The sequence below is a fragment of the Carassius carassius genome, chromosome 27 (genome assembly GCF_963082965.1).
Source record: "Carassius carassius chromosome 27, fCarCar2.1, whole genome shotgun sequence".
NCBI classification, from domain to species: domain Eukaryota; kingdom Metazoa; phylum Chordata; class Actinopteri; order Cypriniformes; family Cyprinidae; genus Carassius; species Carassius carassius.
In genome coordinates this window covers 22525352-22549813 of record NC_081781.1, presented here as the reverse complement: position 1 = coordinate 22549813, position 24462 = coordinate 22525352, and the positions used below count along the sequence as shown (strand labels likewise).

General features: G+C 38.6%; 1 protein-coding gene across 1 annotated transcript; it reads left to right on the top strand.

The window, feature by feature from the left end:
• The first annotated feature begins 13692 nt into the window (after positions 1 to 13692).
• On the top strand, positions 13693 to 15685 carry LOC132107010 (alpha-1-antitrypsin homolog). Its single transcript, XM_059513140.1, has 5 exons — positions 13693 to 13790; positions 13943 to 14623; positions 14726 to 14996; positions 15138 to 15285; positions 15395 to 15685. The coding sequence occupies exons 2-5, from the start codon at positions 13951 to 13953 to the stop codon at positions 15581 to 15583; spliced, it is 1281 nt and encodes a 426-aa protein (XP_059369123.1). The 5' UTR covers positions 13693 to 13790; positions 13943 to 13950; the 3' UTR covers positions 15584 to 15685.
• Positions 15686 to 24462: the final 8777 nt, after the last annotated feature.

The following is a 24462-nucleotide window of genomic DNA, read 5'->3' as shown; positions in this document are numbered from 1 at the left end:
ATGATACTGTATGAAGTTGATTTACACACACTTGCCAGACTATTTCTGCTGGCACGAGGGATGTTGGAAGTGTCCGGTGAGATGACTCTCTATGGCTAAACCTGTGTACTTTGATCTGATCTCTGTGTGTATGTGTAAGCATACAGTACAGTGGGGTCTAAAAGTCTAAAACCACATTGAAAACCTGTGATTTGCCATTTGATTTAAACCTTGAAATAAATAGAAGATAAAATAAGAAAGAATATAATACACATTAATGAGAACACTGGACATACATATTGAGAACATACATGTCAACATACATATCCAGGAAAATATATGTAATGCTAGCATGATGAGACTAACATTGTCTTGTAAATTGTATAGTACAACCCGAATTCCGGAAAAGTTTGGACGTTTTTTAAATTTTAATAAAATGAAAACTAAAGGACTTTCAAATCACATGAGCCAATATTTTATTCACAATAGAACATAGATAACATAGCAAATGTTTAAACTGAGAAAGTTTACAATTTTATGCACAAAATGAGCTCATTTCAATTTTGATTTCTGCTACAGGTCTCAAAATAGTTGGGACGGGGCATGTTTACCATGGTGTAGCATCTCCTTTTCTTTTCAAAACAGTTTGAAGACGTCTGGGCATTGAGGCTATGAGTTGCTGGAGTTTTGCTGTTGGAATTTGGTCCCATTCTTGCCTTATATAGATTTCCAGCTGCTGAAGAGTTCGTGGTCGTCTTTGACGTATTTTTCGTTTAATCTAAAAGATCTGGACTGCAGGCAGGCCAGGTTAGCACCCGGACTCTTCTACGACGAAGCCATGCTGTTGTTATAGCTGCAGTATGTGGTTTTGCATTGTCCTGCTGAAATAAACAAGGCCTTCCCTGAAATAGACGTTGTTTGGAGGGAAGCATATGTTGCTCTAAAACCTTTATATACCTTTCAGCATTCACAGAGCCTTCCAAAACATGCAAGCTGCCCATACCGTATGCACTTATGCACCCCCATACCATCAGAGATGCTGGCTTTTGAACTGAACGCTGATAACATGCTGGAAGGTCTCCCTCCTCTTTAGCCCGGAGGACACGGCGTCCGTGATTTTCAACAAGAATGTCAAATTTGGACTCGTCTGACCATAAAACACTATTCCACTTTGAAATAGTCCATTTTAAATGAGCCTTGGCCCACAGGACACGACGGCGCTTCTGGACCATGTTCACATGGCTTCCTTTTTGCATGATAGAGCTTTAGTTGGCATCTGCTGATGGCACGGCGGATTGTGTTTACCGACAGTGGTTTCTGAAAGTATTCCTGGGCCCATTTAGTAATGTCATTGACACAATCATGCCGATGAGTGATGCAGTGTCGTCTGAGAGCCCGAAGACCACGGGCATCCAATAAAGGTCTCCGGCCTTGTCCCTTACGCACAGAGATTTCTCCAGTTTCTCTGAATCTTTTGATGATGTTATGCACTGTAGATGATGAGATTTGCAAAGCCTTTGCAATTTGACGTTGAGGAACATTGTTTTTAAAGTTTTCCACAATTTTTTTACGCAGTCTTTCACAGATTGGAGAGCCTCTGCCCATCTTTACTTCTGAGAGACTCTGCTTCTCTAAGACAAAGCTTTTATAGCTAATCATGTTACAGACCTGATATCAATTAACTTAATTAATCACTAGATGTTCTCCCAGCTGAATCTTTTCAAAACTGCTTGCTTTTTTAGCCATTTGTTGCCCCCGTGCCAACTTTTTTGAGACCTGTAGCAGGCATTAAATTTTAAAAGAGCTAATTAAGTGGATAAAAGTGTAAAATTTCTCAGTTTAAACATTTGCTACGTTATCTATGTTCTATTGTGAATAAAATATTGGCTCATGTGATTTGAAATTCCTTTAGTTTTCATTTTATTAAAATTTAAAAAACGTCCCAACTTTTCCGCAATTCGGGTTGTATACCAAAAAAAGGACAGAATTAATGAAACATACAGGTTTGGGTTTGATTCTTGTTCATTGTTTTCAAGTCTTTTATTTTGTAGCTTGGCCACATTCATGAGGTGCATTTGACTTTATGCAGTGCACGCCAGTTGAACTTTTGTCTGACTTGAACCAGAGCCGACTGCACATCACTGTCATGTGTGGGATCAAAGTACCGGCTATAGCATTTTAAGAGCAACCGGCTGACTCAGCTGGTGCAGCTTTTTCTTTTTCTTTTCTTTTCTTTTCTTTTCTTTTCTTTTCTTTTCTTTTCTTTTCTTTTTATTGATTTCCAACATATGATATAAAGGTACTGAACAAATATAAAATACAACAAAAAAATAGAAAATATACAGTATATCATAAATAATAATACAGGTAAAAAAAAAGCAGAGCAACTGCAGGAGCACTGATGATGGCACAGCTGTTTCACTATTGGCGAAATTCACTACATGACAACAATGACGTGTCTTTCTAATATCTACCAATTCCAATACTGCTCACAAATCTGTTTTTAGTACAGTAAAAGCTTTTTTTTTCTCTGTAGTTGCAATGTTATATATAATAAAAAAAAAAAAAAAAAACATTCCCGACTGCAAGTGGCTACTCTTGCCGATCGAGAGTGTCATACACTCTTCATGCACAGCGCTTCACGCACAGTGCTGCGTGAAGTCAAACATACTTTTGTTCTTTGTCATGTGATTCCCTTGTCTGTGTGTTGTTTTGATTGGTTCCTTTGTTCATGTCTCATGTTCTCATCGACTGGTTGATTGTCTTAGTCATGTGTCTTGTCTCTCACTGGTTGGTTCATGTCATATGACCCTTATTGTTTGATAAATTATATATTTGATAAATAGCCCTCATTTTGCCTTTGGTCTTTGTCTAGCTTTGAACTGTGTAACCTGCTGTTGGTGAGTTTGTGTCTGTTCAAGTCAAATCTATTCAAGTCAAGTCAAGTCTCTGTTTGTATATCGGGTTACTTTTGAATAAAAGATGGACTTGGTTTCATCACAAATGCCATTCAGTGGACTGCTTGTTAAAGAATACCCAAACTCGACTATTCAGCAGATCGTCATGCTCATCTTCATCAAGGTGACCTCAGCATTATGTTGCTGAGTTCTGTGATCTCTACTACTACTAAGTACATTTCGGTGATACTTTCTTGAAAGACATTTTGTTTTGTTTTGGTTTGAGAAAGGACATATCATATTTAATGCCATGCAATACTCCTCACTGGACTCTTGAGCAATATATAGACTTTGCATTACGGTTGAGTGGCTCTGCAACTCTGGGAGTTGCAGATGAGGAGCCCCACAATTGTGCTGTATCCTCTACAGAGCTTTTTCATTTCTTGACTCTCATGTCAGGATTTGTCATGCCTACTACTCCTTAGTCTGCTTGCATCATGTCCGCCAAGCATGGGCCTGCTCACGTCATGCCTGCTACTACAGGGCTTGCTATCGACATGTCTGCCAAGCCAGGGCTTGCTAACATCCTATCTGCTACGCCAAAGCCTGCTCACGTCATGCCTGCTACTCCAGGGCAAGCTCACGTCATGTCTGCTATGCCAAAGCCTCTTCACGTTATGTCAGCCAAGCCAGAGACTGCTCACATCATGCCGGCCACTCAAAAGCCTCATCACAAGGTGACCGCCACTAAAATAGTACCTAAGCTCCTGCGGATGCGGAGCTTGGGCCAGGACTAATAAGACTTATTGCCAGTGTGATGGACACTTCACTGATGTCAGTGCGAGTGGCTGGCATCCCAGTGATCTCAACACGCAAGTCTGATGGGCTTCTCTCTGTCTACTGCACTGCCTGCGATGGTGGTGGCCATCCTGAGTGTTTGTGCTGCACACTGCACTACTGAGGCCTCTCCTTTCCATGAGTCTGTCCCAGAGGTGGCAGCTTCCACTGCAGATCCTTCCAAAGTGATGGCGCCCGCTTCTTAACTCATAGACTGTCTTGTCACGGCCATGGAGGCTATTCATGAACTCACAGTCTGCCCTGAAACATCCAAGAAGGTCGGCAAGGCAAGTTTATTTATATAGCACATTTCGTACACAATGGTAATTCAAAGTGCTTTACATAAAATAAAGTAAAATAATCATGAACAAAATAAACAAGCAATTTTTAAACTTTGGAAATTATTTAAAGAATGACTTATTTAAAATTAATTTAAAACAGTTAAAATCAGAAAATGATTATACATAAAATACAGTGAATACGTAAAATACAGTGCAATCAGTTCGGACATCGCACAGTGCTCATTCAATAAATGCACAGCTAAACAGATGAGTTTTGAGTTTAGATTTAAATGTGATTAGTATTTTCGCACATCTGATCTCTTCTGGAAGCTAATTCCAACTGTGGGCCAGTGTTGCCAACTTCTTTCAATGGAAAGTAGCTAAACCCTGCCTGAAAAGTCGCTAAATGCCGCTAGATGACGTCATATGCTAATTAGCATATTAATGACTTAAGTGCGTCATATTATCTTGCCCTTTCTGTGCTCATGTACTGCATTTTAATGCAGCCAAAATTCTCAATAAAACGTTTTTTTAATTATTATATTTTAATGTTTCTGTTGTCCGACAATGGAATTAATATTATAATGACTGAAACGCGGTCCATTAAGACTGCATAACCAGCTCCAGATGTTAATCTCTGCACTAAAATCCTATTCACGACATTGTCTAATGAAATCACATACACATAATATTAAGACAATGGTTGTACTGTGATTTCGGCTATACTTACATGTAAAATAGAGTTAGAAGCAACATAATATATTTTTTTAACTGAAAGTGCTGCTCCTCTCTGCTCGCTGAATAGAGCAGATGCAGAGAGAGAGAGAGGCGTGTGCGCGCCCTGGGAGAGAGGGAGAGAGAGAGAGAGAGATCATGCTCGTGCGGCACTGCCGGAGAGTCTCAGAGGCTAAATAGGGTCTGTCAAAAAAAGTCGCTAGATTTGTCGCTAGTCGCTTTTTTGGAAAAAAGTCGCTATGAGGGTCTGGAAAGTCACTAAATCTAGCGACAAAGTCGCTAAGTTGGCAACACTGCTGTGGGCGGCATAGTAATTAAAGGCAGACTCCCCTTGTTTTGTGTGAACCTTTGGTATTTCTAACTGACTCTATCCTAATGATCTGAGTGCTCTATTACGTTTATAGTCAGTGAACATATCTGCCACATATTTTGGTCCTAGGTCATTGAACGATTTATAGATGAGTAAAAGTACTTTAAAATCAATCCTAAATGTACCTGGAAGCCAGTGTAAGGACCTGCGGACTGGTGTGATATGCTCAGATGTTCTGGTTCTAGTCAGAATCCTGGCAGCAACGTTCTGGATGAGCTGCAGCTGTCTAATGGTCTACTTGTGAAGGCCGGTGAGTAAACCATTAGAATAGTCCACCCTGCTGATGATAAAGGCATGAAAAAGTTTCTCCAAGTCTTGACTGGAAACAAAACATCTTATTCTTGCAATGTTTTTAGATGATAGTATGCTGATTTAGTTACTGCTTTGACATGACTACTGAAACTAAGGTCTGTCTCCAGAATCACGCCAAGATTCCTGACTTTTCTGGCACATCCAACTATTAATTTCATCAATACCTTGGCAGTGGGAGTCAATGGGGCTGTAGCCATTTGACGATAAGGCTAGGTAAATCTGGGTATCATCAGCATAGCTGTGATAGGCAATTTGGTTCTTTCTCATTATTTGACTTAGTGGAAGCATATACAGGCTAAACAAAAGCGGTGCGAGAATTGAGCCTTGTGGGACTCTGCATGTCATGGATGTCCACTTAGACGTATGCTCTCCTAGACTCACATAATAGCCTCTCCCTTCTAAGTATGACCTGAACCATCTAAGTACCATCCCTAAAGCCCGACCCAGTTTTCCAGACTCTCTATTAGTATGTTATGTCAAATGCAGCACTGAGATCTAGCAATACCAGCACTGCTATTTTGCCAGAGTCAGAATTTACGCGAATATCATGCCAGTCTCTCAACAGTGGCAAAAAGAGTATGAGTGTTGTTTAAGTTACTGCTTATAAGGTTTGAGAAGAAATTCTGTCTAGCTGTGGCTAGTTTCACATTAAAAGCATGAAGGCTGTCTTTATAGATGCTATAACCAGTCCGACTCTCTAACCATTAGGGAGGTCGTGGCCTAATGGTTAGAGAGTCGGACTCCCAATCGAAAGGTTGTGAGTTCGAGTCCCGGGCCGGCAGGAATTGTGGGTGGGGGGAGTGCATGTACAGTTCTCTCTCCACCTTCAATACCACGACTTAGGTGCCCTTGAGCAAGGCATCGAACCCCCAACTGCTCCCCGGGCGCCGCAGCATAAATGGCTGCCCACTGCTCCGGGTGTGTGCTCACAGTGTGTGCTCACAGTGTGTGTGTATGTGTGTTCACTGCTCTGTGTGTGTGCATTTCGGATGGGTTAAATGCAGAGCACAAATTCTGAGTATGGGTCACCATACTTGGCTGAATGTCACGTCACTTTTTTTAGTGAATTTCAAGTTTCGCCTTCCACCACATCCGTTTGGCTTTTCTTCATTGTCTTTTCATAGTCTGAACTGCTGTTGATCTTCTCCAAACTGATTTCTGTCTTGTTTGTTTTCTTACTGACTATTATTGGGGCAATGTCATCAATAACATTCTTAACTTTTGAGTTAATAGAGCCAAGGATAATATCAAAAGAGTCTGCAGAAATGCTTGGTGTTAAAGATATAGCCTCCATAAATAGCACACTAGTGTTCTCGTTAATGCATCTCCTTCTGACAGAGACAGATCTAGATTCAGTGGTAGCAGAGATCAATATATCAAAGAAAATACAGAAGTGATCAGATAGTGCTACGTCCTTAATAGCAATGGATGAAATGTTTAGACCCCTACTGATGATTAAATCTAGAGTGTGTCCACCTTTGCGTGTGGGTCCATGCACATGCTGAATCAGGTCAAAAGTGTTGAGAGCCGTTGTCATTTCTTTTGTAGTTTTGTTTTCTGCATTATCTATGTGAATGTTAAAATCCCCTGCAATAGCAAAACAGTCAAACTCTGAGGAAATCATTGATATCATTTCTGTGACCTCTTCAACAAAGGCTGGAGAGTATTTTGGGGGCCTGTAAATAATAATAAACAGAATGCGTGGAGCACCTTTCAGCAAAATCCCTAGATATTTAAAAGACAAGTACTGACCAAATGACACTTGCTTGCATTGATAGACATCTTTAAAAAGAGTAGCTACACCTCCACTTCTCCTAACAGTCCTGCAGACACTCATGAAAGAAAAGCTAGGAGGGGCTGCTTCATTGAGGACTGTTGCACTGCAGCTGTCTTCTAGCCATATTTTGTTTAAAAAAATAAAATCCAGATTGTTTGTGGTTATAAAGTCATTGATTAGAAATGATTTATTTTTTAGTGAGCGAATGTTTAAAAATGCTAACGTGATGGCAGTGCTTTGTGTCTTTACATCAATCTTAGTTTGATGCATAATAGGCTGCAGATTAGATGAGATTGCCCTTCGGCTTGAAAAGGACTTAGACTTTCTATCACGTGATAAACTGAAATAGAGAAAGCTACAGGCACACTGGGTTCCCGCTTGTTCTGTAAACATTTACACCCGACACATATCACTGAGAGCTGCTATCAGTTGTTTTTGGATGGACAGCAGATGGAGGGTTTGGACCCTGTCGTTGTGGCAGTGGTTGGAGAGCTCTCACAGGAGCAGGGCCCCCAGGCGTTGGTGGTTGGGGGGCCCGACATTTTTTTTTTGTTGATATCTGCGGGCTTGCAACGAATGAGTGGGAGAGTTTAGTCCCAGCATACACCAATTCCTCCATTTTCTGTGAGAAGCACAGAGGTGGAGATGCTGGATAGAGGGATAATGTGTCCGGTGAGCGGGGCTGTGTCTCTGGGGTTTCCGGTGGCTGTGATATGTTGTCCTGGCTTCCCTGGCTGTTTTCCAGAAAGTCCTCCTTGGGTGCTGAGTCTTGGAGCTGTTTTGATACGTCACAGTCTGTCTGTGAGGAGCTCTGTGGGCAGGGCTCAGCAGGGATAGTGTCCATCAGCAGTGCTTGTTGTGGCTGCATGAGGTTATCAGTGTCCTTGTGGGATGTGTCAACCACATGATGACTTGGACCTGGTGTGTGTGTGCTGAATGGATTGAAACACTCTGCTGAAGGATGACGGAGGGAAAAGTAGATATTGCACTCTAGCACCAATTTTGTTTGGGTGGAGGCCATTCGGTTTAAACAGTTGTCTGTGGCCCAGAAAAGATTGAAGTTGTCAATGAAATTCAATCATTTTATATTGCAAGATCTTTGTAGCCATGTGTTCAGCCCAAGCATCTGTAAAAACATATTTGGTCCCCTTGCTGGGAGTGGTCCACTGATGAATGACTGAACTTTGAGTCTTCTAAGTGTTTCAAAGAGTTTACTGAAGTCCTTCTTAAGGAGTTCTGACTTCTCTTTCTGAATATCATTCTTCCCCACATGGACGATGATTCGATTTGCAGTCTTGTGCTTCATCAGAATGTTCTGAAGTTCCTTGTTCACATCAGAAGACCATTGCTTGAGGAATGCAGCATGTTGTTGTAGTCCTGCTACTTATGTTTCTGATAATAGAGTGACCCACTATCAGAGTCCTGGGCCCAGCTGTGCTCAGAGCTGAATGCCGCTGTCTACTCGACCTTGAGCACCTGTTAGTAGCGGTGTTTGCTCCTGGCTGATCCGATCCATGTTTAATCACTATTGGGGATTTCTCAGCATTCATCAATGCTTCAAATCTGTTCTCAAGATGTATAGGGGGTGATAGAAAACCAGTATTCACAAGCCTTGTCATAGTTGAATCTGGGGTAGAGGATGCTATGGCAGCAATACAAGAAACTTGTGACAATCTGAGCCTTTGTGTGCCTTTGGGTCTCACTCCCTGTTTGTGCCATCGATTGGTGTGGTGATCAGTTTCGACACTTGGTATAAACTGTTGAGATTCAGAAGATTCACGGGACTCACCGGCTGTACGTTGAGAGGGTCCATGATGATGGTCCGCTGAGTGTTCCGCCTGTTTTGGAAGTCCAGCAAGTAACTTTGTTTCAAGAATCACAATCCTTTGTAGAAGTTTGCAGCAATTCATGCAACAAGTAGATCCAACAGGAGGCATTTTCTCTCTCTTCTGTTTGAATATAGGCAGTTGTTATCCCGTCTCCGGAATATAAGCTGCTGGCAGTGGAAGGCAAAGTCTTCTTTTTGTATTTTTATTCCAGTCCCAAAGAGTTTTTAGTTTTAGTGTTTGTGCCAAAAATCTGTTGTTTGAGCAATGTGCTGATCTGCTGAAGTAAAAATCTTTAATCAGAGAAAAGTACAGAAATAAAAAGCAAAGCGCAGAGCAATAAGATAGAACGTCTGAACGGTAGCGAAGCCGGAATCCTGGTCTTTCCAGCTACAGAAATGGAGGCTGTTCATGAACTCTTTGGCTCCATTCATGAACTGTCTGCCTGTCCTGTCACAGCCATGGAAACCTTTTCTGAACTCTTAGTCTGCTCTATTGTGACTATGGAGACTGCTCAATAACTCTCTTCCTGTTCTGTCACTGGCCTCTGGCTTCCTGCTCTGCTGGTTCCGCCATGGCTTCATGTTCCTCTGGATCTGAATTGGTGGTAGGGCTGCACAATAAATTGCATGTGATATTTAATGCACATCTTGTCAGTAAAGCCGTTCTGTAATCAGCAGTAAATCTCTATTATGTGCGTGCTATCACATGGAGCAGCATTAACTACAGTCGTTTTTCATTTTGCACATGTTTTGTGCAGTGAACAAAGCTCTGTGTAGTAAATGCTGCTCCATGTGAAAGCGCACAGGTGATGGAGATTTACCGCTGATTGCAAAACCGGCTTTACTATCAAGATGTGCATTAAATATCGCATGCGATTTTTTTCGTGCACGCCTACCTGGTGGTCTCCTGGTCTATTCTGCCGAGCAAAGGCTAAAGACCGTAACTGAAAATCGTCAAAACCATCAAAATTTGTTATTATTAGTTATATTTTTGGGACATTTAAGACATCCTTTATCATGTGCATAAGTAATTTGAGTCAATTTTGTTGTTTTTCAGAGAAAATAATGGGTAGTTTTAACTGTGACTTCGAAAAGTCCAGGAGAAGCCAAGGCCATACAATACAACACCAGTTACCACCCCTTCACTTTGTTTGGAATGTTCAAATTGATTTACGGCATTCTGTCTTTGTTTAGCTGTGCGTCAAAATGAAGTTACAGTGCCGGTTTGGAGTTATACGTTGTTTCTTTCTTTATTTTTATTTTTTTTTACTGTTTATTACAGTGTAGTCAAATTCATTAGATAGATTGCCGTCTACCAAACAGCTCCATATTATAAAGCACTGTAAAGACTAGATACCTTGACAGCATAATTGTGAATAATCTTTAAAGTTTTTTTTTTTCTCGTGACACTGAAAAGTTTTTTTTTCATTCATCCAATTAAAAAAAAAAAAAGTAAAAAAAAAATTAGGGTAATTATTCACATCTATATTTTTTTCATTTGAGCCAATGAAAAATAAATAACTTGCCCTTAGGGTTTATTATTCACCAGGCTTTCACTTTGTTAGAGCGCGTGAGGACTCGAATGCTGTAGCTAGCATGATCAATCATAAAATCAGTTGCCTACTAACAGTTTCCAATTAAATCCATATCCTACCTTTTCTTTTAACCCAATAAAATCAGTCCATGGCAATGAATGTTATTGGAGATGTTTAATCCACAAGCATTCTGGGCATTATTTCTGTTTGCTGGCATTCTCATCAATCCACAAGTTGTTCTTTTAGTTTAGGCTATATTTAATACAAGTCAATATAAAAGCAATATGTAAAGCATTCTTTTACGTTAAGGAGCATAGCAAATAAACTGGTATCCATGCTATCCACTCGCATTATTAACTTTTCTGCTTGTTTTAACGTCTGCTTGTTACGGTAAAAAATAAAATAAAATGAAATAATAATAATAAAGTCACATTACTATATGCAATAGCCTATATGAGATTTTTTTTTAAAATGGGGATCAGAAACCAAATATTGCTAATGTGGAAGTTACTGCCTTTTGCCTTTGTGTGACTTCTCATGTTTTGCAGACAATGCAAAGGCAGAGTACTTTAAAATATGGGTACAAATCAAGTTTGAGCTCACAGATTTTTTTTTATGTAGATTATTAAAACATCTGTTACATTTCCAGTGTCCTACCTATAATTAATTTGGCTGGACAAGTAAAAACTTTAAAGTCATTTTTCTCAGTTTAGGGCCAATTAAGGTCGTTGCCTTTGTAGAGCAGTATTGCTCTACGGTCCGCCAATGCTCCATGTCCCTGGCCCTATACTGTTTAACGGTCTGTCACTGCATCATGCTCCAGGTCCTCCACTGTTCCACAGTTTTCTGCTGCTTCACTGCCTAGGCCCGCCATTGTAACACGGTCCAGGCTCACCTCTGCTCCACAGTCTTAACCTTACTCTGCTTCATGGCCCAGGTTCACCATGCCTCCACTGCCCAGGTCTGTCATTGCCCCATGGTCATGTATGGTTATGGTTTGTAATGTGGGGTTTGGGTTTTGTTCCTTGTTTACTGTTTTCATATCTTTTATTTTATAGTTTGGCCACAATCATGTTCTTGGTCATGTGATTCCTTTGTCTTTCTGTAATGTTTTGATTGGTTCCTTGGTTCATGTGTCATGTTCTCATTGGTTGTCTTAGTCCTGTGTCTTGTCTCTCATTGGTTGGTTATTGTCACGTGATCCTCATTGTTTGATATAAATAGCCCTTATGTTGCCTTTGTTCTTTGTCAAGCTTTGAACAGTGTAACCTGCTGTTGGTGTTTTTTGTGTCTCTGTTCAAGTTCATGCCAAGTCAAGTCTCTGTTCATCTTGGGCTTAACTTGAGTTCATCACAACTTCCCATTCAGTGGACTGCTTGTTACAATTAAATTAGAATCTTAAACATGTTATGCAGTGCATTCACAACGCATTCAGTCAGACCACATCAATATGCATTCCACAACCCATAGTTTGCAGACTACAATAAACCTATGTAAAGAAAAATAAAATAAACTGAGCATTTGATTTGACAAAATTTAAAAGGAAGCATTATAATAAAACTGAATAAGCACTAATCATTGGCCATTGGCAAATAAGGAAACTGATCACATTAATTATGTGAACTCCATGTAAAATAACAGATTTCTTTGCTTCGACTGAAGCACAAGATGCTGTTTGGATCATATTCAAATCATGCTGTATAATCTCCATTATCATCAGCTTTTAAACACACTTGATAAGTTGGGTTGGAAGTTTATGCAGCGTAAGTGTTTGCAAGCCTTATGTTTGTTTTGTTGTGATCAATTCCTCGACATTTACACTGCCATCCGACTTGGGAGACATAAACATCTGCATTATGGAATAATGTTTGGCAATAGTTCACCAGAAAAATGGTAAGTTACAATGTTTTTCATGTGACTAAAGTTGTTAAAAAAAAGAAACAAACAAGACTGAAAAGATAAAGCATTGCCTCTTGCAGCCTATTTAAAATATTAGGAAATCCATACATTTTTACTCAGTGTTAAATGATGATAATATAATTTGTAAAGAAAGAAAGAAACTTTCTAAAACCAGTGGTCTTAGACTTTTGGAACCTGCTGTATATTTCAATCTAATCCAGTACAGAAGGAGCTGTCTTAAGCCAGACATTCTGTTTGTGGCCATTTGCAGCTCTGTAAACAACAAGCTCAAGAAGCTTCATTTTGAATTCAGCTGTTGTAAACATGCCAATAAAATATAGAGAAAGTGACATTGCGCACTGTCTAAAACATTGATTTATCTTCTCCCCTTGACAGGTTTTCAGAGATTTGAGAGTTTTTTCAGAGTTTGCTTTGGTAAAAATAAAAAATAAAAATACTTAGATATACTTTGGAGACCCACGTGAGAGGCATGATGCTATATGTTCTCTAGATCAGCCAGGTGTACACATCCCTCGAAGGAGAATGATCTGGTGATCTGATGGTATTAATTTCAATCAACCTTCTCTGACAGTACAGTATATCACTGGTTAAGTGATTATGTCTCTCAAAACAAATAGTGGAAGAAACCAAATATAAAATAAGAGGAAATCCAATGTTATTTTGGGGATTAAAAAGTTTTATTATTATTTTTTTTTATAATATTTTTATTTTCTTTGTATATCATAAAGTTGCAGTTTTTGTTGTTATGAAAGGAAAAAATATTCATTCTACAAAAAGAGACATCCTGCAAAATGCATTGACATCTACATAAATAAAGATGAATAAAAAATTAATCTTAACTGAGCCACCAGAATTGTTACTGTTAGCAAAAAAAAAAAAAAAAAAACTATGCGAATGCAACTGCTAATTGTGTGTGCTGGTATTTACTCATAACAGAAAGAAAGAAAGAAAGAAAGAAAGAAAGAAAGAAAAGAAAGAACTACACTACCACAGTATCTTAAGATGTGAAGACCTTATCAACAGTTTGAGTAGACAGTCATATCAATAAATTGGTGATTGACAAGTTTTTTTTTTTTTTAATCTAAATCTCATCAGCCAGCACAGACACACGTTTTAAATATTGAAAACCTGTGACACTGAAGTCCAAAAATGTGTTGCATCACTGAAAGTAGAGCAACAGTTAACCATGAGCGATTGTGTTCACAGAACGTGGGGGTGGAAATGGGTTAATGTTTAAAGATTTTACTCAGCTGATGTCTGAAGGACTATAAATTGACTCCACTCCATCCAAACAGTCTGCTGTCAAGAGGACTTTGATGGTAAGTGACAATAATTGTTTCACCAGAAGTGTTGTGATTGTAACTGAATTAGACCTAGAAATAGTGAAATAGCTACTGTGTGAAATGCAAAACCTAAGATTTGTGTCAAGATCCATTTGTTAAATTCTGTACCCTCTGGTCATTAAACACAGGTGAAAAAATGTGGGGAAAGATGTATTACAGTGTGATTGCTGCCCTGCTGGTAGCAACGGCCTTGGCCGCACCCCACGAAGGCCATGACCACGGCGGCCACACAGCTGATCACCACCATCATCTCCACCACGGGAAGGACGAAGCCCACCCCAGCCACGATGGGGAGGATGCCTCCCACCTGCTTGCTCCGCACAACGCTGACTTTGCCTTCTCCTTCTACAAGAAACTTGCGCTCCATCCCGATGCCCAGGGCAAGAACATTTTTTTCTCCCCGGTCGGTATTTCAATGGCTTTGAGCATGCTGGCTGTAGGTGCCAAGGTTACCACTCTATCACAGATATACAGCAGTCTGGGTTACAGCGGGTTGCAGGCTCAGCAGGTCAATGAGGGCTTTGAGCACTTGATCCACATGCTTGGCCACAGTCAGGACACTGTGCAGCTGGAGGCAGGCGCTGGTGTGGCCATCAGAGAAGGCTTTAAAGTGGTTGACCAGTTCCTAAAGGATGTTCAGCATTACTACAACAGTGAAGCCTTAAGTGTTGACTTCTCAAAGCCTGAAATTGCTGCAGAAGAGATTAACAAGTTCATCGCCAAAAGAACCCATGACAAGATAACCAACATGGTGAAGGACCTGGACTCTGATATGGTGATGATGCTGATTAACTATATGTACTTCAGAGGTACAATATAAACTTCTCTTTAATTTAATGATATTCATGTAATGACAATTAGAGAAGTCTTGGTTGATGCTGACCTGAGGTTCTTGCACTTTATCCTGATAGGGAAGTGGGATAAGCCATTTGATGCACAACTGACTCACAAAGCTGACTTCAAAGTGGACGAGAACACAACAGTGCAAGTTGACATGATGAAAAGAACTGGCCGCTATGACATCTATCAAGACCCTGTCCACAAAACTACGGTCATGATGGTGCCATACAAAGGCAATACTTCCATGATGATCGTTCTTCCTGATGAAGGGAAGATGAAGGAGGTTGAAGAATCCATCTGCAGGCACCATCTTAAGAGCTGGCATGATCAACTCTTCAGAAGGTAGTATCGGTGGCGCCTTCAGATTTAAATCCATGTATTAGTTGACGTCTGACCTGAAGGTTGATTGTTGTTTAGGTGCACAGAAGTTTGGGAACTTAAAAAATGACCCATGACACCATATTTTACTTTTCTGTCCTTTAGCTCTGTGGACCTGTTCATGCCCAAGTTCTCCATCTCTTCAACGTCCAAACTGAATGATATTTTGAAGGACATGGGAGTGACTGATGCATTCAGTGACGCAGCAGATTTCTCTGGAATGACAGAAGAGGTCAAAGTCAAGGTGTCACAGGTACGTGTGGACTTGTTTCTACCTTTTGTAGCACCACCGATGGTTGCTAGATTAAAAAGAATCTGAAAACTCCACTAAGTGATGTTAACATTTTGGAACCAATCTCCAGGTTGTCCATCAGGCAGTCCTAAGTGTGGATGAGAAGGGCACAGAGGCAGCTGCTGTCACCACGATAGAAATCATGCCCATGTCCCTGCCAGGCACTGTGAGACTCAACCGACCTTTCTTGGTACTGATTGTGGAGGACAGCACCAAGAGCATCCTCTTCATGGGCAAGATTACCAATCCAACAGAGTGAGGTCCAACTCCAAACAGAACTTGACACTGCTCTGCATAAGGCAGCTAATCTTTATGTATATCTTATTGTATGCTGCAATAAATTGATTTGATTCTTATTAAATGAGTCTTTGTTAAAAACAATTACACAACAAATACATTTTTTCAATTCTGGTCTCAACATAATGTGGTCTTGGAAAAAAGAAGAGCTTTATGAGCTGTGCTTCTTTAATACAGATATTTAACCTAATTTAGCAAGCAGACAGGAAGGGAAACAGGACTGGGAAAGGTCCTTGAGTTAGGATTCAAACTTGGGAAGCCCACAGTACAATGGCACTCTATGTCAGTGCACTTGCCCACAAGGCTATCGCCACTGACTTAGCAGGGAATTTAAATACAAATGGATTATCAGTCGTCTCTAACTCTAGCAAGAGTTTGAGTGTCTCATTGTTGGTAGTGACTTCTGTAATACTTTCTGCTGTTGCCTCAGTTACATTCCTCAGTAGTCTTGCAAATTAATAAGATATTTTGGTTTAGCAGCATTCCTATTTTCCTATGAGGCTTCCTCTAGTCACTGGAACACAGTCGGAAGAAACTAGACTACACAGAATGCACAGTATGCAGTATGCCATGATTGGGGTCCAAAATTCTAAGACCTCTATTGCAAGAATGGTTCTAAATGACTTAACTTTGTAAATTTTTACACAGTCCTTAAACTTTTATTCCTATATAACTGTTTATTCCTATCTTTTGGTTCTCAGATTTTCAAAGTGGTCTCAAACCTTGTACTCCACTGTATATAGAGCTTTGTTGGCTCTCAGTTGTCAAGTCTATATAGATCAAATGCATTGAGATAACGCAATAAAAAAAAAAAAAAATAATAATAATACAATTTTTTTTCCTGAATTTCAAACCTTAAAATAGTCAAATTGAAACATTATCAAAGTGAAACATAAAAAAAAAATGCAGCTATGTCTTGGGTTGCACAAAAGAGGGAATGATGAGATAACCTCTGGTTCATTCCCTTCACCACTCTAACCTTTAACCTGATGATAGAGCTCCTGCTCCAGAATAGTATGTTAAATCAATACTGTGTCCTCTATAAATTCAACACAACAGGCTGAGGCATGTCTGTTTCTTCTAAGAGATAAAAAGTGCAAATAAATGAAAATGAAATTAAAGCATTATTGTGGTAGGTATGCAGTCAGGGAATAGATCACATCAGGGCTAGACTCATTCTAAGATAACTCTGGCAAACCCTCTCAACCATATGACAGTTCCTCACATGTTTCTGCTCAAGCCTGAATGTCATCATGTACTTGTGACTTCTTTCGAGGGCAGAATCATGAGCGTGAATAAGGCTAGATCATAGTGTGTATAAGACTAGATTTGTTTTTATTCATGCATGCTCACAATGGCAATGAAACAGGACTAATCAGAGAAACATGAATATGTATCTAACACTTATGAAAAAACTGAACATATTATGGAAATGTTTGGAAATAATTAAAATAATAATAAAATAATAATACATAATTATCAACTAATTCTGATAGACAACAAATAATAGTTTGTGTTCTCAGAGATAATTTAACATTGCATTTTATGTAGTGATTATTATAATCCAAAACATAAGCTTTTGATATTTTTAGACAAAATTAAGCTCTAATAGTCCATTTGCTACTTCATTCCTGTTATGACGTACCAAATGAATTTATGTAACTATTTCTATTAAAGGCTATATGTTGAGTTCAGACCAATTAATTATATTCATTTTAACTTAATTATTTACAAAATGGAAAAATAATTAACAGGATGGACCTGACAGAGATGGAAATAAAACATGTTGAGGGACTGAAAGCTAAAGGATTTTAACATTACATTAATTTTTATATATTTAACCATAATTTGAAATCATACTGAAATATTTTATCTGATATATTTAGACATTCATAATGTGCACATGAAAATGTACTGCTTTATTTTGTGCACAACTTTCTGGACTATGAACATTGCATTGTGTTCCATTGTGCACAAGTGTACTGACTACAAACATCAACACACACTACTGATATTTATTTGACTGCATCTATAAATACACTTCTCTAGCCAGGACATTTAGCCATTAGCATGCTGCGCTATATGCCCCCCTTCCATTAAAGGCTTCTGCATTAACCAGAAGTGCTGTGCATCGATCCTATTTTGTCCATTCACAAGGTGGCACTGTTGATTCTCTGTCCGAATATTAAGTGAAATGCTGTGAGGAGAAGAGAGAGAGAAAACGAGAGAACACTCTGGTCTCCCAGCACAGCAGATGTTAATTTTCTTTCAGTTGGCTATTGAGCGCCAAGCAAAGCAGCCAAGCCTCCCAATTCACTGACCATTTAACACTACTAATGACTTTCATGCTCAGTAAGGCCACACAAAACTGTGGCATTCATTTTGAGACAGACCCTCGCCACTAAATCTACAAAATGGGACACGAGTTTAAGGACAAGGCAGGTGAACGCTCGGCACTGGCAGCTAGGTCCGTGTCCCTGGGGTGGATGGTAGCAGAGTTAATTGAAACTAAATGGATTCTGCAGGCACGGCATGAACTACCAGCAGGCAGAGTCACAGACGGGTGATAGAGGTGATGATAGACATCATATGGCAACAGCAGGACTCCAGCAACACACTAAACAAACTAAGCCCTAAATGCTTGTATTTTTGACATGTACATCAACTGGAAACACTTCTAAACAATAATAGTTACTGGTCGCTGCTATATTCAATCCATACCTTTCTCATTTTGTAAAGGTGATATTTAAGTACGTTTTGAAACGGATGAGGAATGTGTTTTAGTGCTAATAAAGTGCACAATTTCAAGCCATATCAATAATAAATAATATATGCAGAATATTCTGAACTTGATCAAGAAAACTTCAGTATGCTGTCACCAATATGACTTTTAAAATAAACATTAATGCTGAAAAAAAAAAAGAATATATATATATATATATATATATATATATATATATATCATGTGACACTGAAGAGTGGAGTAATGAGTAATGATTCTGAGAAATCAGCTTTGCAGTTATAGTTATTCAAATATATAAAAATAATTGTAATAATATTTCACATACTGTATTTTTTATTAAATAAATGCCGTTTGGTAAGAATAAGACAATTGTATTATTTTTTTCTACCAGTACTGTGATACAGGTTAAATTTACAAATGCAGATAAATTATGCTATTAAAATACATTCAATATTATTTAATTTAAATTTAAAAGTAATACCTATTACTGGCTATATGGACATGTACTTTCTTTCAAATACTTTTATGAAAACTACACCAACCTCACATATATATATATTTAATAATAATAATAATAATAATAATAATAATAATTAATGTTGAATTAATTAATTTCATACATCAAACACTTACCAATAGAGGTTCACGTTATCAAATGTAGTAGGCACAAAAGGTTATATTTTATGAAATGACTCTATTGCAACTTGGAAAATTAGAACATTGATTAATTTTCAGCTTAAATGAGCACCAGATATAACAAATCCTGGATACAGGACTGATCCAGAACAGAGCCTCAAGCAACATTTGTGCTACGTCATCTCATTCGGGATGTTATTCAGTTAACATGCATGACAGAGGTACACATTAATGACATCAGATCTGCCTGAAAACAGAATAGATTTTTTAAATTTGGTTTATTTTTTATTTATTTATTTTCTGACATGTACTGAATGATAAGCATCTTCATTAGTCATGAGCTCATGTTGCATTACATCCAATTTTTTTTTTTTTTTTAAATGTGTTTATTAATGGTAATTTAAAATTATGTGGCATGAAAAATCATCAACATATTCAAGTTTTATAGAGATTTTAAAATTGCTTGAATTAATCTTTTTTATTATAAATGTAAATAGACTTTTTAATCCCCTCAGGGGCCTTCATTATAATTTTATTCTCCAAGCCCACATTTATGTGCATTAAATTGTTTGTTGGTGCCCAAATTACTGTTTACAATACTACACATCTTGTTAGCATGAATGACCCAGGCTTTATTTATAATAAAAAAAACACATCTGTATTTTTCAGGTAATTCATGCTGCAGCTACTGCACTGACCTTGAAAGAGAGGTTGTAAACAGATGATAAGTTATTGTTTTCTGTGAAGCTGTTCATTATAAAATGTATTTTTATAAGCAGGTACTTTACCATGAAGGAGGTACAACAGTATTTCCAAAGCTAAGTCTTTTAAAAAGATATCCTATTAAACCAACAAACATGTTTCTGTCTGTAAACATGGCCTGCATTGCATAGACTGATAATAATAGTGGACAAAAAGCTGTTCTGTTATTCTGCTAAAAATCCATTCAAGCACAAGCATCTATTTTTGTTGTTGAATCTGTAGTCCAAGCCGATGTGATGACACCAGCTGGAATGAAGCAAGTCAGATTTACTGTGGGCTCTACAAAAGCCACTAAAGGAATAGACAGCAGCAAGCTCATTTTAGTGGATTCAAATAGACTGTAATGAAGAAAAATGTTACTTACAGAGACCATTACATCTTGAGCTTACTGCTGGGAAGAGTTTGTAGGCTCCCTCTGTGAAGAGACATCAATAGAAAACATATGATCAGATTAACTGAGAACATTTAAACAAATTGTCAGTTACAACAAAGGAAACAGAAGCTTTTCAGAAGACAAATTCAAGTATGAGTATGTGTGATACTGCTTTTGTTGTCAATGGACACTTTTTTTACCCAGGAGGTCATGGGAGAAGATGTGTGTATGGCAGTGAAGTGATATGACAACATGGCAAATGTAGTATGTCAGGATTACATTAATACTACACACTTTCATACTATATAGAACATTTTTCTTTTTTATTACAATTACTTGAATGATTGATTCAATGACTCATTCAAATAGACAGTTACTTTGTTCTGGGGCCACCTTGATTTTTGCCAGGTTCATGGATCATCATCTTTTGATGATCCTGGATCAACATTATTGTCCAAAAATATAGACTTAACCCAATCCCTATACCCCTAAACCTAACCCTACCTATAATTTATTCCTAAAATCGGTTGGAAATGATAGCTGATTAACAAGGGTGTAGAAGATCCTAGCCCTGATTGTAAGCCTAAAACAGATATTTCCTGAAACGTTATATCTCAATTCCGACTGGTTGATTTGAATGTTGTTCCAGGATCAACAAGGATATTGATCCAGGAACATGTTGTACTTGGTGAATCACACTTGCCCCCATTCTGGAATGAAGCTATGCTTTTGAATTAATTGACTGATTAATTGATTGATTGAAAGTCACTCTATAATCACTCTACACACCATTAATGCACATTCCTGAATGAATCAGCGTTTTGGAATGACCCAGTTGAGTGAATGATTAAATTACTCTTTACTTTCTATAGAAACAGTTGTGTGTTTCATTCCAGAATGAATCAGCATCTTTGAAAAAAAAACTGATTGAATGATCAGTTCAATGACTCATTAATATATACAAGTTGCTTGTTTTATTCCTGAATGAATCAACATTTTGAAATGAGTCAGCTGAGTGAATGATTAAACTTCTCACCCATAAAGACATTCATGTTTATTTCCAGAATGTATTAGCATTTTTGAATAAATTGGTTGAATGATCAATCCAGCTACTCATTCATATAGGCAAGTTATTTATTTCATTCCTGCATGAATCAGCGATTTAGAATGAATCAGCTGAGTGAATGATTAAATTACTAGCCCATTAAGGCAGTCACATGTTTCTTTCCAGAATAAATTCGCATTTTTGAATGAATCTGTTAAATTATTGTTTCAATTACTCATTCATATATAAAGTTATTTGTTTCTTTCTTGAATTAATCAGTGATTTGGAATGAATCAGCTGAGTGAATGGTTAAATTACTCACCCATAAAGAAATTTGTGTTTTCTGTTCCAGAATGAATTAGTGTTTTTGAATGAACCAGTTAAATTAATGTTTCAATGATTCCCTCATAGAGAGTCACTTGCCACTCCTGGCAATGGATGTGACACAAACAATAAAAACACCTAGTGCTGTTGCATGATTTTTAAAAACCTAGTGCTTTTGATCTGATTCAAGGAATAAAAAGACCTGTTATGAAGTGAAGATGCTCATTTTACCTCCAGCCATCATCAATAAGTCATAAAAAAAAAAAACACCCAGCAAAGGCCATTCCCTTTCCTGCCATTATGTGCTCCTGGAAATGGGGCATAAATTAATCATTAAACACAAACACAACAAACCAAAGGTCTTCAGTCTTCTTGGATCGGAGAAGTGGAGATGGTCTATGGAAATGAAGCTCTTCCACTTCAAAGCATAATCAGACCTTATTAGCAGAGTGGGGGTGTAGAAGGAGGGGAAGCGGTTCAATTGTTTTGTTCACAAATTACATTTTGGGAAGAGATTCATAATTCATAATTCTTAGACATCTGGTCATCAAAGCAATCAAACCCATCCAGAGAAGCAGAACTATACATATTCATATATCTCCCCAGCCTTCACACAAGCTGCAGATGGCATAACAATCACTGGACTGTACCTTTAAATATATATATATATATATATATATATATATATATATATATATATATATATATATATATATATATATATATATATATATATTAATATATATAATATATACTTTTTAGAAAATATGAGATGAGGATAGACTTGATCAAACAAGCACAGCACCAGACAGCATGGTGTGAGGAGAGACCATGATTTTGGCTGCTGGAAAGTCAATTTGATCACTGATTTATTCTATTTATATTTTACCAGAGAATATCAGGTTAGCAGTCAGCCACCTGAGGCCAAATAACAAAGACAGAAGGAAATATCAATACAAATGCAGTAGCCTATATTGGTTTCATAATACGCCTGTGGATGATTCAGTGACATGTAGAGCAAGTACACTCACATTGAAATTTGAATACTAACAAACAGGTTTTTGAAGTACAGTGGTGTTACAAAATACAGTCCCAAAAGCACAGTCCCAGTACACTTGCAGTTAGGCTAAAGTTTGTTGTAGGTAGTTTACTCTTTAAAAAGTCTTCGTTTTAACTCCAGAAAAGCATTTGTGTGTGGGGGGGGAGGGGAATGGGGGGGTCTGCCTCTTATCCCTAACACTTATTCCTTAAAACTTGTCTAAGCGCAATTAAAGATGTGTAGCATAGATTTGTGAGATAAAACTGCAGAATCCTGAAGAAATACTGATTGGGGTCTTTGGTGCTCTGATCTTTTAACATATAAGAATGAGAAAGCTGTATATTGTGCTTTTCAATACATCTATGTGAAATTGGTCCAGATAAATCGGGGTGAATATGGCCCATGAAGGATGCCTTGGAGGGGTATACCTTGAATTCAGAAATTAAATTGATGCCATGGCCTGCGCATAAAGGAGTTTACAGAGGTTTTTGAGAGTACATGAATACACAGCTACACTGACTATGAAGAAAAAGTGCTAACCTGCTTTAGAGTGACTGATGATGACTTTGACACCATGGCGCTATGAGTTTCTATGTCCTTCAGTAAAAACACTGACAGCTTTTACTGGTTTGTATTTCACTGAACACTGGTCACAGCATCAGATGCTGCCTATTATTTGCAATTTGTAACATTGTAAGATTGTCTGTACTGTGTTCTTTTTTAAATTTAAATGTTTGCATTAGTTTTGTTTTCCTTGCAAATGTAATGGGTTTTACTTACACGGCTCAGGGATTCATGGGAGGTGGGCAAATAAACAAGACCACATCCTCTAGCATCAGTTACTAGTGCACCTTACATAGGGGAGTGAGGTTTACCTGCACAGCTCCTCCTAACTCGGTTTAATTATACTCACCTTCCTAAGTCTTACTCCCATCAGGGTCATGGCACCAGTGTAACTGGTCCAACTTGCTCTCGGTGGGATTCAAACCTGCATCAATAGGCATGTGAGGAGGGCACACTAACTAGGGTGCCAAACTCCAGTCGCTAATGTGCCTTTTCGGGGACAAGGAAGAGAGGTTTACCTGCATAGCTTCTCGTAGTTGGACTCTGTTATACTCACCCCACTAAACCTCACTCCCATCCAGGTTATGGCACCAACATAACTGGTCCTACTTACTCTGGGCAGGATTAAAACCAGAGTCAATCAGCTTGGGAGGTGGGCACACTAACTAGGGTGCCAAACTCCAGTTGCTAATATGCCTTTTCGAGGACAAGGGAGTAAGGTTTACCTGCATAGCTCCTCCTAGTTAGACTCTGTTATACTCACCCCACTAAACCTCACTCCCATCCAGGTCATGGCACCAACGTAACTTGCCCTACTCACTTCGGGCAGTATTCAAACCAGCATCAGTTGGCTTGGGAGGTGGGCACACTAACTAGGGTGCCAAACTCCAGTCGCTAATGTGCCTTTCGTGGACAAGGGAGTAAGGTTTACCTGCATAGCTCCTCCTAGTTAGACTCTGTTATACTCACCCCACTAAACCTCACTCCCATCCAGGTCATGGCACCAACGTAACTTGCCCTACTCACTTCGGGCAGTATTCAAACCAGCATCAGTTGGCTTGGGAGGTGGGCACACTAACTAGGGTGCCAAACTCCAGTCGCTAATGTGCCTTTCGTGGACAAGGGAGTGAGGTTTATGTACACAACTGCTCCTATCTAAACTCCAATAATGCTAATGTGCCTCTTGAGGGAAGGTTTACTTGCACAACTCTTCCTAGCTGGCCCATTACACGTGCAGTTCAAAATGATCCTATAACTTTAAGGAATAGAAAAATGTGTCACGTTTTACTATAGCATGCAGCAGAATTGGAGAAAGGACTGGTTTAGTCCTTCTGGTCAGGTTTAGTAACTCCTCT

Bases quoted from the DNA above. Each gene is read 5' to 3' on its own strand.
- LOC132107010 (XM_059513140.1), top strand. From the start codon at position 13,951: ATGTGGGGAAAGATGTATTACAGTGTGATTGCTGCCCTGCTGGTAGCA. The intron at 14,997-15,137 runs GTAGTATCGGTG...TCTGTCCTTTAG, and splicing joins CATGATCAACTCTTCAGAAG to CTCTGTGGACCTGTTCATGC. The intron at 15,286-15,394 runs GTACGTGTGGAC...ACCAATCTCCAG, and splicing joins TCAAAGTCAAGGTGTCACAG to GTTGTCCATCAGGCAGTCCT.